The 16596-nt window shown below is 37.1% G+C and overlaps 1 protein-coding gene across 4 annotated transcripts in view; it reads left to right on the forward strand.

The window, feature by feature from the left end:
- Positions 1-16353, forward strand: part of CMSS1 (cms1 ribosomal small subunit homolog) — a 381393-nt gene extending 365040 nt beyond the window's left edge. For 2 of the 4 annotated variants that reach the window (XM_045501773.1, XM_045501776.1), the window contains exons 4-10: positions 603-732; positions 4171-4230; positions 5289-5391; positions 8540-8600; positions 9035-9122; positions 14319-14407; positions 16058-16353. In XM_045501773.1, the coding sequence (XP_045357729.1) occupies positions 603-732; positions 4171-4230; positions 5289-5391; positions 8540-8600; positions 9035-9122; positions 14319-14407; positions 16058-16141 (615 nt within the window). In that variant the 3' untranslated portion in view covers positions 16142-16353. The remainder of the gene's footprint in view (positions 1-602; positions 733-4170; positions 4231-5288; positions 5392-8539; positions 8601-9034; positions 9123-14318; positions 14408-16057) is intronic. The other 2 variants (XM_045501774.1, XM_045501775.1) reach the window with 2 other exon arrangements.
- Positions 16354-16596: the final 243 nt, after the last annotated feature.

Raw genomic sequence — 16596 nt, forward strand, 5'->3', positions numbered from 1 at the left:
TGCTACACAAATGAGTCCAAATCAAAATAGATGCTGTAAAGTCTTTCCTGCTCTGCTTTTCGTGGGGCCACTTCAAGATTCTCTCCCAAGACTTGAGGATTCAGAGTCTAAAGTCCCCCTTTGCAGTGGGCTCCAGTGCTCAGATTACCCCTGTAGGTTTTACTTTAATCCCAGAAATCCAAATGGAGACTCGGGGCCTTAAAAATCAGGTTAGCAAAAAATTCTCAAAACTCTTCTCTCCCAGGAATAAAAATCACCTAAAGATTAAAGAGAAATTTCCACAGCAACAAGATTTCTTGACTTGTGATAGAAAATAATAGAGCCCTATTATGGAGACTCCCACAGAAATTTCAGTTCTCCTGGCATAGACCAAGAACTACAAGGAGCCTTTTAGGTCGCCCATTCATTTTTGAAAGCAGTAGTTACATACAAAAAGTATTAAGTTTTTTCAAGCGTATTTATTAGAACTCACATTCATACTCAGCTTTCACCAAAATTTATGTGCAGTTTAAATACCAGAGGAATCAACCTATTCTAAGCTAATGCCATTTTAAAATCTCTCTTCCTGGGGTTTTTTTTCTTTCTTCCTTCTCATGTCTTAGAAGAAGATTACTGATGTTCTTGCAAAATCAGAGCCAAAACCAGGGACTCCTGAAGACCTACAGAAGCTGATGAAGGACTATTACAGCAGCAATCGCTCAGTGATTGAGTTAGAGGAACTAAACCTACCAGGTACAGCCAGACGTGTTTGGTTTTTTTCCCTTCTTTTTTTTTTTTTTTTTTCTGTACTGTTCTGAGGTTAGTCATGTAGCAAGACTCAGTGTTATTGATATCAATTTTCCTGATGAGGAGGAGCAAAAAGGTTCATGGCTACATCTCAGCCATTGAATTTGATGTATTTTCCACATGCTAATACTCCTTCCCTCAACCTAATAGTTTTAACTGTTGAATGGTTCCTTTATTAAGATGCTAAATGGCATTTGTTCAATCTAATAGAAAGATTTGTAATTGCATTTTTTTCAAAAGGCTACTGTTGAGTGTGCATTTTTTTAGCATTCTTCAAGGAGTAAGAATCCCTACTGGGTATAGAAGTTAAATTAAAATAAAGATAAAGCACATATTTAAAAGTATAGATATGAAACATTAATTTACTCATCTTTTATAGACAAGAACTTTAGCTTCAATAAGCTTTTAGTTTTGTTGTTGTTGTTCTTATCACAGATTTCTAGTTACAGTTTTGTGTTTATGGTAGTGTTTTGGGTTCCAGGCCAGACTTTCAAGCAAACTATCTAAAGATAGGGATAAAATTCTGCATTTTTAGCAAATCTGACCCCTCACCCAAGCTGATTCTCTACTGTTGTTTGAGATCTACTGCCTTAGAATATTTATAATTAAATTAAAGATATTGCAGAATTCTTGAAACAACTAATTTTAATTAATTTAGAAATTTCTGATACATCCTGGAACTCTTTTGGGTGGAGATTAAAGAAAAGAGATGTTATAAAAATCACACAAGGTTTGGGTGCCACTGTTTCAGATGAGCTATTTTTAGATCACTAGGGACATCTAATTACTGCTATTGGAAAAGGTCAAGGGTAGCTTGATTTCCCTTTTCCATTACAACTTTATGCTTTCTAGAGACTTAAGAAGCTGAAAAACTTCCTGTGCCCTGAATTTTTATAATTCCTTTGTGATGTGCTTTTGAAAACAAAATGCACATTGAATTTAGAGACAGGAGTGCCCCCTGTCTCTTTTCCAAAAGGAATACGCTTTAGGGAATTTAAGGAGTGCATTTCCACATGAGGGAGATCTGGAGTTTTAGACCCACAAAACCCCAACGGCTCCAACAGCAGTTAGAAACCACTTCTCTCTGGGTATCGTTCTTTTGAGGAGAACTACGTCCTGACTGCTGTTTCGCAGGTACCAAGTGTTATAACAAAGCCTCCTTTCCAAGCTTAACTGAAGTTTGCCTCAATGGTCTTTTTCCTTATAGTTCTTTGTTAGAGTATACCTTCAACTTCAGAAGAATTTGTGAGATAGTGGGGTCACTGCTACTCTGTATACTTATGGAACATCATAAATCTTAGTTTTCTAGTATTGTAGAGAATCAGAGGTCAGAAGAAACCTTTAAGAGTCATTTGAGTTGCATAGTGAGTTTACATTATATTATTGCTATATTACAGTTCAGTTGTGTAGTTAAGCAAGAATGTGTGGCCATGGCTCGGTTTAGGAAGGAAGGAAAATGTTAAAAATACTTTTATAGATAAAAAGAACAGGTTTTTATTTTCAGTTAAGAAATTAGGCCATTCTGAGACACAGTGAATAAGGCATTGTAAGAACGTTCAGGGGAAAAGATCCCAGTAGGTACACTTATGCGACCAAGGACAGAGAGGAAGTCCACGATAGGTAAAAGGAGGGACACACTGTGGGTTATTTGGAACAGGCTCCAGTCAGGGGCATAAATATAAGTGGATATAGATCATAAAGGATTGTTCCTATTTGTTTGCCGAGTGTCTAAGGGTTTTGATTTGAGGTTATTTGTGTCTGTAGGGCAGGAACATGTCTTTTCAATTAATATTGTTCACTGTACATTGCAAATGTCATACACATGGGCACTTAATTAGTTTCGAGGCAGGAATCTCTTGGAGTTAACTCAACTGACTTCCTGAGGGCTGCAGTGTGGTTTAGATCAGTGCTAAATGCCTGTAGGCTAGCAGCAACTGAATCACCCAAGAACTTAAAAAGCAAATCCCCAAGCCCACTCCCAAGGAATTCTGACTTACTAACAAAAAGGAGTCCATCCCAGGAATCTATATCTTTTATAAAGCTCTTAGGGTGAGTCTGATCATATCCAGGCTTGGGAAATTACAGTTTTAAAGACCATGAAAGGCTATACGGTTGTATAGGAAGCAATATCTTTGAAGTTAATTACATAATATGAGTTACATATGCTGGGTCACAATATAAATGTCATTTAATTAAGTAATAGTTTACTCCTTGGCACTCTTCAGTGTTTACCGAAAACCTTTTTCCTGTAGAAAGAATTAAAATGATAAACATGATTTTCCTTTTTTATTTATACATCTCAGGTACAGAGTTAATAATACTACATAATTGCTAGACCATGATAGTCCTTGGTTGAGCAAGACCCCTATATTTTATTTAAGTGTTATATTGTCTTTTACTGTGGTGCTGTGTTGTATTTTGATGCATTATTCCCACTCTTCCCCAATCCACACTCCTTTTTACATTCCCCATAGCATTCAGTCTAATGTGTTAATACATGTTTTTAAATGTGTATATATGCTTGTAAAATGTCGTGTCATTGTATGTGTGTTCATTTTACAATCTGTCTAAATGATGTGCTGAACTTCTCATTTTGTTTTTTTTCTCACTGAGACCTTTTTTGAGATATGCCTATCTGGCTTTATGTACATCAAGTTCATTGCTTCTAAATGCTACATAGTATTCCAATGATTTTATCTACCACATATTGGTCATCCATTTTCTTAGATACAGACACCTGGGTTGCCTTGTGCTCCCCACTATCACAAATGCTATCACAATGCTAGGAGAAATATACTTGTGTATGTCCCTTTATAGACCGCATAAGAATTTCTTTCCATCATTTACTCAGGAATGTGATCATGGGGTCATAGGGTGTATACAACTTAATTTTAGTACTTTCCAGAATAGCTATTACCAGTTTATACCTCCACCTACATTTCACAAGAGTTTTATCACCCTACATCCTTGACAATACTTGGTATTATCCGTCTAAGAATTCCCATTCTAATGTGTGTGTAAAGTATTATTTCATCATTGCACTAATAGGCACTTCTATGATGACTAGTGAGTTTGAGCATCTCTACATAGATGTGTTAGCTATTTCCCCTTTACCTTTGTGTATTGCTTATTCCATAGATTTGAAAAATAAACATACTTCATTAGTCTGTTTCACTACTCTAAGAAATTATGGCTTAAAGGTTAAAGTTTAAAGGTTAAAGTTTACTTGTTCTTGTTGCTGCTGTTGTTTTAAATACTGGACAACACTTTAAAATATATAATGAGCCCCTATTCACTAATGTTGTACATCCTTATTCATTTAATCTGTTTTGATCATGTGTGTGTTGGCAAAATCCTCTACAAAGCTTGTCTGTCATATTCTAGACTCCTGTTTCCTCAAGGCCAATGATTTGACTCATAGTCTTTCATCATACCTAAAAGAAAGTAAGTAAACTATGATTTTCTTTTAAGTTATTCACCAAGTTGTTATTACTTCATTAAATACTTCATTACTTCTCTTTTTGAGAGAAAGAGAGAGAGAGAGAGAGGGCATGACTGGGAGGCAGAGAGAGAGAGAGAGAGAGAGAGAGAATCCTATGAGGGGCAGAGAGAGAAAGAGAAGCAGGGCCCACCTGAAGTGGGGCTTGAGCTCACCCAATGTGGGACTCGAACTCATTAGCCATGAGATCATGATCTGAGCCAAAGTCAGATGCTTAATGACTGAACCACCTAGGTGCTCAAGATCCATCTCTTTAAAAACTTCTAAAACTACCTTTAAAAGCAAAACTTTCTACCTAAAATGGATTTGAAATAGAGGTTTCTCTTAAGGTCCATCTTGGTACTAATTTCTGTTTATTTATGTTTATTCTTGTTTTTCTCTGGCTTTGAGAATTTGGGTTTTGGTCTCATTTTTGGTTTATAATAAATTAATATTAGTATTGGTCTAGGAATCCAGAGAATACTTGGTATTCTAGTACTTGGTATTCTAGTACCAGGCCCCTGCTGTTTGACCTGGGACAAGTCACTGTGTATTCCTCTGGGACTTGATTTTGTTATCTGAAAGATAAGGAAGTTGGACATGTGATGTCTATTCTAGCTGTGAAATTGTGAAATTCTGTTCACATGCTCAGAACTCAGATCATGGCTATTGCACAATCTAATTTCATCTCTTCAACATGTATTGTGGATAGCCAGTAATAAGCTAGATTATTCATATAAGGTAGTCATCTATTTGTAGCTGACAATGAAATAGTTTAGATATAAAGATTTAACATTTCGCTAATCATATTTAGCTAACTTGGCATATTGTGTGCTTTGTGTTATAAGTTAATGATTTTTCATTTTAATCTAATATCTAGAATAACCAGATAACAGAATCTACATGGTACTCATTATATTTTACTTTAATTAAATACTAACAAAGAATAATTGGAGAATACGCAACTTTGGGGGCCCTATTTTGTTGTATTTAGAGTAACATTTTTCTAATGGTCTTTTTTCAGTCTGCCCTAAGTGGGTAAAACTTCGGAAAAATCATAATGAGAAGAAATCGGTCCTGATGCTGATCATCTGCAGCTCTGCCCTCCGGGCCCTGGAGCTTATTAGGTTGGATGCTTCACCCATTCATTTCATAAATGTTTTTTTTGAATAACTGATACATGTCAAGCTGATATGCTCTGTATGCTAGAGACGTAACAATGAACAAATAAATATACATCATAATGTCAGGTAGTGTCAAGTTATATAAGGCAAAATAAAGCATAGCGAAGGGATAGAAGGGAGTGGGGGGCTACTTTTAAAAGTGTTGTCACAGGAGGCTTTTCCAAGAGAATGACATTTGAGCAGAGACATGAACAAAGTGAAGGAGAAAGCCAAGCAGATGTCTGGAAGAAGAGCATTCCAGACAGAGTGAACAGGAAACACAAAAGGCGCTGGGACGCAATGTTACCGAAAGATTTTGAACAGGGGAGTCACATGATCTGAATAATCATTCTAAAGGATCACTTTGGCTGCTTTGTGGAGAACACGCATTGTAGAGGGCAAGAGTCAAAGCAAGGAAATAATACGAGCAATAACCAGTTGGAAGAAATAATGGAAAAAAAGACCTAATTTAAAATAATAACAAGAGGGGCGCCTGGGTGGCTCAGTTGGTTAAGAGTCTGACTTCAGTTCAGGTCATCATCTCACGATTCACAAGTTCAAGCTGTGTGGGGCTCTGTGTTGACAGCTCAGAGACCGGAGCCTGCTTCGGGTTCTGTGTCTCCCTCTCTCTTTCCTCCTCCCCTGCTCATATTCTGTCTGTCTGTCTCTCTCTCTCTGTCTCAAAAATATGTAAACATCAAAAAAATTTTTTTAATAAAATAAAAAAATAATAACAAGAATGGAACACCAGAGAATAAGCTTACCAAAATCTATATCAAGAAAATATTACACAAGCCACTCAGAAGATCTGGAACAGACAAAAGGGTATACTATATTGTTGAATAGGAAGAGTTGATGTTATAAAGATGTCTGTGTTACATAGACTAATCTACAGATTTCACAGATTCCCAGTGAAACTACAATAGAATTGGTTTTTTAACTAGATAAGCTAAAGTTCAAAGTTTAAAGATAAGCTATAGTTCTAAGTTCATAAGAGAAAATACAGAATAAAAAAGAGCTGGGGAAATTCTGATAAAGAATATTAGTGAGAGGATACTATGCCTATAGTATCAGATTACCAATAGATATATATTACAGAGTCTCACTAATCAAAACAGTATGGAACTGGCATATGCGTGATAAATCAGACCAGTGGAACATAATTGGAAGTTTAGAAACAGGCCCATATGCATTTGAAAATGTAGCGTGTGGCAAAGGTGACAAATCAGTAAGGAAAGATGGATTATTTAATAAACGGTGTTGGAACAACTACGCAGCCATCTGGAAAAGTAACTTTGGATCCATATCTCGCCTCTCATACCAAGATAAATTCCAAATGGACTGGAAATTTATATATAAAAATTATGTTTTAAAGATAATTTGTCAGTGCTTTACTAAGTGCTTTCACATACCTTTTCATTTACTGCATTCTCGTAGAAAAAACAAAAAGCCTTCCTTCCACTGGATCGGTGGTAACATTGAGCTTTCGGAAAAGAGCCATCAGAGTTAAAAGGGGTTTACTGGGACTAGCCCTCTTCCAGGGCCAGGCTCTGTACCAGACTTTGACAGGAGATAAAACAAAGGAAAATCCAAGTCCTGGAGAAAAATAAAGTGAGGTGCAAATGTAGACGCTCAGTAGCTATGTAGCATCTATTTTTCTAAATGAACTAATCTGATTATGAATTTAGAAAAGTAGTTTTTAAGTTCTTCCAATTCTCCTTTCCCCAGAAGACACACACATTAATTAACTTGCATCACACACCCTCTCAATAAAACAAGTGTTTCTTGTGACATATCTGCTCTAAACACAATTGATCTTCAAGACTCCACCTGCTTCTGGGGCAGTACTTGCTGGTTCTGAAATCATATTAGTTCATACTGACTTTTCAGTGTTCTAAAAACTACCACCACAGAATTCATTTCAGATTCAGACGTTGATGGCAAAAGAGGTTGGCCTGGAGATGACCTCCTAAAAACAAACCGTCAAATTGGTTTGAGCTTTTACTGCACATAAATACTTTTCTGAAGGGCATAAAAGCACTATGTTGTCACATTTCATTTGCCAATCCTGTGTTCTTCTGTGTCGTTCGTAATACTATGATATACTTCAAGGTTAGGTGATTTGCAAAAAGTGATTTCTGAGCTAGCACAACAAGCCCTATTTATAAAGACTAATGGTGAATAATTCTAGCTTTTCTAAGAATATCTGTTCTCTTGAGGACCATGAATTAACATTAAATATGTCCCCTAAACTGTCTTCCTAGTTAACCTTGCCATGGAGAAAGCTTACGTGTGAGTAAAAATCAAGCACAACAGAATGTGTATAGCATAATTCACTATCTTGCAAACTCATGTATTCCTACTGGTCAATAATATTTTTCAAAACATAATCATGATATATAAAGGAAAATAATATTGCTGAGCAGTATTCCCTTGTTAGGTCTATTACCAAACATCAATTAAAAGATCGTTCTTTTATACTTTTATACCCGTTGATACCAGAAGCATTTCCACATGTAAAATTTTGCCAAAAGTTTCTCTCTGCAAAGTAGAAGGTGGGGGGGCTGCTCTGATTGAAAGATAAGCCTTCTCCTCCCTGCCAGCTCATTCCCAGCAATCTGCCACAGCAGCCACATACAGCCTTTTGTTAGATGCCCTTGGGCTCCACAGAGCACAGTCTGAGATCACTGTTCTATGATATTTGTTGCAACTAAATTTTGAATGAGAACTATACTGCAGAGTTTAAAGATAAATTCTCTGCCAGGGACCTGAAATATAAACATTCTGTATTAACAAGTGAAGGGCAGATCCATATTTTTCAATTATCAAGGAAACCTAAGTAAAGCTAACCTTGTGTATGAGAGTTAGAAGCAACCCAGATACATCCTGAATAAAAAACTTCCTCACTTTCCTTCCAGAGTGGGGCTGACTTGAAAATCTCAGAATTTTTTTGTGTACACACACACACACACATGCATGTGCTCATAGTTAAACACAGAAATGCCATATTCTTTTGAATAAAGCAAAACATAATACTTTAGTAGTCAAAGTGGCCTGCAATGGGTAAGTTTTCTTAGGCAATAATGTGGTTTTTTTTTTTTTTTTTCATTAGGTCAATGACAGCATTCAGAGGAGACAGCAAAGTTATGAAATTATTTGCAAAACACATAAAGGTAAGCAAGGGCCTGTGGTTCCTGATGGGCGATGTAAGTTATCCTTAAAGGCCACTCCCAGCTTTTTCTTATCTCCTTAGCTGATATTTTCTTTGTTCTTATATAACATATTTAACAACTATTCTGGTGTTCTTTGCATTCCCTGCTTCTGCATGCCCACCTGCCCCCACAACAGTCACAACTCCTCTGTGCGCCAAGATTTTTCTACAGAAGCTGAGATCTGACCCCTGCATTCTCTGAAGATTCCCCGGTTTTATAGGGCAATGCTTTTCTATCTTGACTTTAACTTTCATTGCCCTGGATGTTGAGCCTAAACAAGGGTAGCCCATTTGCTTTTTTACTTCCTTAACTTTTGGATAAAGTGCTCTAAATTGGCCTATGATTTGCACTTTCTAAAGACTCTTCTTTCCTCTCTTCTGTCTTGCAATAAATAGGTCCAGGAGCAGGTAAAGTTGCTGGAGAAGCGTGTTGTGCACCTGGGTGTAGGAACTCCAGGAAGGATTAAAGAACTCATTAAACAAGGTATGAAAAGAGGCGCTGATATGCCTACTTAGTACTGGGAGTTTGCCTTACCCCCCATGTGAGTTTAGGAAACCACATTTGTGATATAATGAAACCAGACTTCTGTGTTGATTGGGGAGTTGGAAACTTAGCTTTGTATCAGTAGAGCTAGCAGGCAGGTGTGAAGCAGTAGGGAATGGTAAGGATTGTGGCAAACTTCAGTACATGTGCCCACCTACACACATTCAGATTCCACTTGCTTTAAGCAGGTTAGTGGATCCACAATTCATTTCCACCAGTTTGCAACCTCTAGAATTTGTAGAGCTAGATGAGTTGATTATTTCTCTCTTAATTAATTGAATCTTGGTTCCCCAAGACTTCCATTTCAGTTGAGGGCTTATATATAAAACATGTTGAAACTAAAATGAGGTTTCTATGGATGAAATATGGGTATTCTAGAGTGTTTCTCCCAAATTCATTTCTCTTATAGTATTTTACCCAGAAAGTATTCCAGACAACATCCACCGCTGGGTTTTTATAATTTGTTGGCTCTCTGAAAGTCAGTAGCCTAAAACTTGTTAATCTGCTGATGATCTTATTACCTGTTTTACCTGCCAGACTGATTAAAGATTTCTTTTCAATACTCACTTCCAAATTACTTATTTAATATACTAATAGAACTCTGTTACAATTGGAACTATTCCTAGATTTTTTAATATATCTAAAAGTAATATGTTCATCAATGTAATAACTAATATAGAGATGGTCATTTGCCAAAAAGCAAACAAAAGCTTAAAATACTAGTGTTTCTTTCCAGATGAAAATCATCCAGGGTTAAATGAACCCACTATGTACAAAGGTCTGTGCAATTACAAAGAAGTGACAGACTTGGCAACCCCAGACAAGGAAGGGAAGCACAGTTTTTGAGTTCCTACTTGCACTGGTGCTATGCCACACACTCCTATGTATCTCAGTAAATATTCATGGCACCCTTGCATGCTAGCTTTTTTTTTTTCATAGAAGAGAAAACTCTGAAGCTCTGAAGCATTAAGTGGCTGTCCCACAGTCTCTTAGTCTAGGCGTTCCTAGTTCTAGAGGCTTTCCCCCTCAAAGAGCTCCTGATCCTTGAAAAGATAAATATACATAGAATGAGATTGACAAAATGAGGCACTAAATGCCAAGGGCCAAATGAGCACCTCCAAGTCCTATAAGAGTGGAAATAGATTATTATGGAGGCTGAATCTATATGGAAGGCTTTACAGAGAAAAGGGTCTTTAACTGATCTTTGAAGTATGAGGAGGATTAAAATAGGATCTTTGAAGTATGGAAATGTGAGAAAAACAGGAATAGGAGAATCACTGAATCAGAAGAGGGCAGGCAGATACACATGACTGAGATACAGTGTTAAGCTCTCATGGATTCAGACCTTCAGAGTCAAATCCCAGATCCAGCAACTGACCAGCTCTGTGACCTTGGCAAGTTCCTTAACCTCTCTAAATCTTTTTCTGTATTCAGATGAGGGACAGTGATAGTATCTTCCTCCTGGGATTGATATGATAACAAAGTGCCAATAAAGAATTTCACACCCTAAGGACTCAATAAATGCTAGTTATTATTTTCATTAAAGAGAATAACTTTCTTGGTTGGAAACTTTGTGGGCTTTAGTAGCTGGTGACTGAACTCGAAAGGAAGTCAGATTGTGGAGGAAGGACTTTGAACACTAAGTTGAAGAGTTTGGATTTTTGTCTTGTGGACATAGGAGGGCATTGTAGTGAAGGAACAGATGAGAGGCACTAATAGCCTACCTGTGAGACAGTTGGGAGAGATTGGTTGAGCAGCAGGAGGGTCCAGGGATGGACCCTGCCTCTCGCACAGCTCTTAGCCAAAGGTTCACCTCACTCCCCCACCTCGAATCCAGATGGTTGTCTGTATGTCACCAGGAACCCCATGCAATAGGGCCACTCTTCTCCATATTTAAAAGAGAGAGAGAGAGGGAGAAAGAGAAAACGAAACTCTACATACAGATTGTTGAGATTTGATTTCTGGAGAGTAGTGAGGACTCAGTGTGAAAGCTTATTTCATTTAAGGGGTGAAAAAATCATTTAAGGATCTATTGATTTTTTATAATACTAATGAAAATAACTTTTACTTCTGATTCTGATTGGATGCATGATTTAATATTCATTAACCACGGGTGTTAAGCTACATACAAAGCATTTAAAGAGACCAATCCCAGCCCTCTAGAAACTGGAAATGTAACAAAGCAATGGCACATAACTCGTTTTATGTAGCTGTTTATGGCTTAAGATGTTTATATGTAGAATATATTAAGGAAAGTTTCCAGACTTCGAAAGATATCCCATGGCATGGAATCCGTACAATTATAGACAGAAGTATATTGTTTTAATCTAATAACGAAGCAGATTTTCTGACTATAAGAGCCTTTCAAAAATGCAAAAAAGCACAGAAAAGAAAATATATCACTTTAGAGAAAATCACTTGTTAGATAATACTGAATATATTTCCTTTAGTCTTTTTTTCTATGCATTTATATACTTATTTTTGTAAGTGGAGATCATGCTACATATCATAATTTTATAACTTGCCTTTTCCACTTAGCATATCTTATGAGGACTTTCCTCATTATGAAATAGTCTTAATTTTTAATTTTTTTAATGTTTTTATTTGTTTTTGAGATAGAAACACAGAGAGTAGGAGAGGGGCAGAGAGAGAGAGGGACACACAGAATCTGAAGCAGGCTCCAGGCTCTGAGCTGTCAGCACAGAGCCCGACACAGGGCTCAAACTCACGAGCTGTGAGATCATGACCTGAGCTGAAGTTGGACGCTCAACCAACTGAGCCCCCCAGGTGCCCTTTTAATTTTTAATTTTTAATGGCTGTATAATATGTACATAATATTCTACTTGTTTTTACAGTTTTATCGAGATATGATTAACCTATAGCATTGTATTAGTCCAGTGTGTACAATGGAATGACTTTATACATATATAGCGAAATGATTACTACAATAAATTTAGTTAACATCAATCACCTCAAATAATTATAAATTTTTTTCTTGTGATGAGAACTCTTAAGACCTACTGTCTTAGCACCTTTCAAATATACAGTACAGTATTAACTACAGTCACTGTGCTGTACGTTACATCCCCAGACCTTATTTACTTTACAACTGGAAGTTTTTACCTTTTGACCATCTTCATCCATTTTCCCCACCCTCTCCCTTTGGCATCCACCAATGTGTTCTGCATGAGTTAGGTTCTTTAGATTTGACATATAAGTGAGATCATACAGTATTTGTCTTCCTCTGTCTGACTTATTTCACTTAACATAATACCCCCAAGGTCCATTCCTGTTGTCACAAATGACAGGATTTCCTTCCTTTTTATGGCTGAATAATATTCCCCTGTGTGTGTGTGTGTGTGTGTGTGTGTGTGTGTGTGTGTGGATGTGTGTGTGTGTGAATTTTCTTTATTCATTCGTTGATGAATACTACGGGTTGTTTCCATGTCTTGGCTATTGTAAATAACGCTGCAATAAACATAGTGGTGCAGATACCTTCTTGAGATAGTGAGTTCGTTTCTTTTGGATATATACCCAGAAGTAGAATTGCTGAATCATATGGTAGTTTTATTTTCAATTTCTTGAGTGTCCTTCCATGCTGTTTTCCATAGTGACTGTATCAATTTACATTCCCACCAACAGTGCACAATAGGTCCCTTTTCTCCACATCCTCACCAGCACTTATTATTTCTTGTGGGGGTTTTTGATAATATGATTGATGATTAGTGATGTTGAGCACTTTTTCATGTACCTATTGGCCATTTGAATGTCTTTATTGGAAAAGTATCTATTCATTTCCTCTGTCCATTTTTAAATCAGATTAATTGGTGTTTTTTGCTGCTGATTTGCATAAGTTCTTTATATATTTTGGATTAACCCCAAGTTATATTGTTTTTTAGTAATTAGATAGGATACCTGGATTATTTCTAAATTCTTGCTATTATAAATAATACTGCAATGATCATCTTTGCAAGTAACTATATTTAAGTTTATTTCTTTTTTTAAAAAAAAGGATTTTGTTTTTAAGTAATCTCCATACCTAATGTGGGGCTCATACTTAAAACCCCAAGATCAAGAGTCACATACTCTACCAACAGAGCTATGCTGGTACCCCATTAACTGTATTTAAGTTTCTGATGTTTTTATAGTGATATGTCATAGAAAGAAAATTATTTTATCAAATAGTAAGCATTTTAAGCTTCTATTATATAATGCTCTAGTGCCTTCCTGAGAGACTATCTGTTTGCTCTCCCACCAACAGTAAGTTATTTTTAAGGGTAGACTACCAACCCATTGTCCTTCTCAACTTACCATTTTTAATTTTGCAGAGGGAAATTTAAATAGGAGTCATTATAATTATAAGAAGAATGAAAAAGGCTTTTGGACAGAAGGGGAAATACTGAAATAATCACAGAGAAGAGTTGAAGGGAAGCGCTGCAGAGGAAGGCTTCAGTTATGTTTCCACATGCCACATGAAACAACTTGGGGTAGTGGGAAAAACTAACTGTGACCAACTCTGAGACCTCTGAGGAACAGACAATAGCTGAAGTCCCCTCTGGCCCCACATTCCATAATTGTCTCTAGATAGATAGGAAGACAGAAATGGAATCCTTAAGTGGTTTGCTAGTCTTCTCAAAGGGTAGCACACTTTGAATAGAACCCATTCATATTTACCTCCTTTTCTGCCTAAAATTAAACGTCAAACACCAGCCTCATCCTTCTGTCCATTCATCTTCTCAGAGTCATTCAGATTCCATTGGATTCAATTCCTCTGAAAGGCCACACCTAGATTGCAGGATCCATCTTATCAAATTCCTGTCAGGAATGAGACTTCACCCTCTGGGGCTTCATGAAACAGAGTCTTGGGATTGATTCTCTGCCAGGATTTGAGCAGTTGAGGAGCTTAGCAGCTTCTCTGCTTCCCTCAGAATCAGTGATAAGATTATAAGGAAAGCAATCTCCGAGTTCTGCATTTGTTTTCCATCAGGCAAGGGCTGCACTTAGTGTGCAGAGATTAGTTGCTGGGGGAGAGGACAGCAAATGAGGCAAAAAGCAACCTGGAGACTAAAAAGTCATTTGGATAAGCTTCTATCATAAGGTTTTGCTGTAGCAACTCTCTCTCTCTGTCTCTTTCAGGTGGCCTTAATTTGAACCCCTTAAAATTTCTGGTTTTTGACTGGAACTGGAGAGATCAGAAGTTGAGGAGGATGATGGACATTCCCGAGGTACCGTGTAACCAGCCTGTAATCTTTTTTTCTTCAGCTTGAGCTTAAGTTCAAACACAGTAATAAAGTCATTGACATCAGGAGCCAGCAAATTCTGGCCATTGAAATTCTTTCTGTCTTTTAACTCTGAAGTAACTGCAGTTATAAAGTCCATCTCACCCCTTAGACCTAACTGTATCCTTTCCATGTCTTTTGTAGGAATCAGCTTTGTTTCTTCATTAAATGACCAATGGCTTCTGCCCCACTGGGGACCACATCTGTACTGTACCTTTGAGAAACAGGAAGCTCTGGAGGACTTGGCATATTTTTGTGTGCCTTGCTTTAGAAACATAGTCATCTTTGTCTTTCATCTTTACAGATGCTCTAGGGAGTGGGGGCACAAACTTGCCTCATGGCCTGCATCTCCCATACCCAAAACCTCACTCACTTAATATAGAGGGCTATTTTGGCTTGGGGTAGGGAAATTATTTTGCTGTCTCAGTGAATTAAAACTGGTTGAATGCCTTTGTGGCCACATAAGCATTAGCTTATTATATATTTATGAAAGTAATCTAGTATCATCAAAATATGAAAAATTGATTTTCCACCTACTGTGTACCATGGAGCTAATTTTTCAAGCTAGCCTGATGTTTAGAAGTATCTGTTGGAGAGAAAAGGGTTTGTGCAATAATTAACATGACTGCCAGTCACCAACCATCATGGCAGTAACTATCAAAGAATTTGAAATTAATTCTCCAAATGTGCTGAATGAATTAATTTACCACATAAAACTATATATATCCCCAGAATGACCAAACCTGATTATGATTAATCAGTGAGTTATATCAGATATCAGTACAAGTTAAAAGACAACTTTCTCAGTTTCCTATACACACACACATCCTGTCCCCTGAACTGGCTGGGTTTTTTTAAAACCAGTTTAACAGGGGCGCCTGGGTGGCGCAGTCGGTTAAGCGTCCGACTTCAGCCAGGTCACGATCTCGCGGTCCGTGAGTTCGAGCCCCGCGTCAGGCTCTGGGCTGATGGCTCAGAGCCTGGAGCCTGTTTCCGATTCTGTGTCTCCCTCTCTCTGCCCCTCCCCCGTTCATGCTCTGTCTCTCTCTGTCCCAAAAATAAATAAACGTTGAAAAAAAAAAAAAAAAATTAAAAAAAAAAATAAAATAAAATAAAACCAGTTTAACAAATTTGATGTTAGGCACATGAGGCCATATTTAATTATTTCAGTTCTAATATTAAATCTGAGTAATCCACCATGAGTTTTCTAAATATAAGAAATTGTGTCAAAAAACCACCTTTTTATCCATAGTTATTTTTATTATGTTGATGTCATTCTTATCAGTTATCCTATATTGAAATATGTGTGTAATCTAGGCATACTTTGGGTACCTTGAAACATCTTTGTATAAGATTTTTTTAATGAGATTTTATTTTGAATGGTAACAAAAGGGCACTTTAATGAAACTGATGTTTTATATAGTATCTCTTCCTTTACTTAAGTAAATATTTCAACTCTGAATAAAACACAAGTTAGGATTTTTGCCCTCCATAACAGCTATCTAAATACCAGGATGTCCAGATGGTTGAATTTATTCACCAAGACTATCTTTTCTTGGTCTTAACCTCTTTTTCCCCCTCTTGTTTCTCTTTTAGATAAGAAAGGAGGTTTTTGAACTTCTGGAAATGGGAGTCCTCAGTCTGTGCAAGTCAGAATCTTTGAAGCTGGGCCTTTTCTAAGTCTGGGTCCTATGAAAATTCCAGTTTTTATGGGATTTGCATCTCGTTTAATAGCTCTGGAATATTGCAAGCACTCAGTAAATATCAGCTATTGTTTTATTATGTTAACTGCATCACCAGATGAATCACTAGAAATTTGTGATGGAGATTCTTTGACAAAACTGAAGCTGTCCTTTGCCAACCTCTCTGTATAATAAAGTATCACCAGCTTGTGTGTGATTTTTTTTTTTTTTTTTTTTTTTTGAGCAGACTGAGTTTTTTTTCCACCCACTGGGCTCTGATGTTACTGTGCAGGAGCAGGGAAAGAGCAGTTGGGCAAACCTTAGACAAGCCCCTTCCCTCTCTGAGCCTCAGTTTCATCAGCCTCAAAATGGGAATGATGTCTCTGAGGACTGTTGAGGATTCCATGTGATGGTACTCATGGAACAGATTTCTAAACTAAAGCCTGGTCTCAG

The sequence above is a fragment of the Leopardus geoffroyi genome, chromosome C2 (genome assembly GCF_018350155.1).
Source record: "Leopardus geoffroyi isolate Oge1 chromosome C2, O.geoffroyi_Oge1_pat1.0, whole genome shotgun sequence".
Lineage (NCBI taxonomy): Eukaryota > Metazoa > Chordata > Mammalia > Carnivora > Felidae > Leopardus > Leopardus geoffroyi.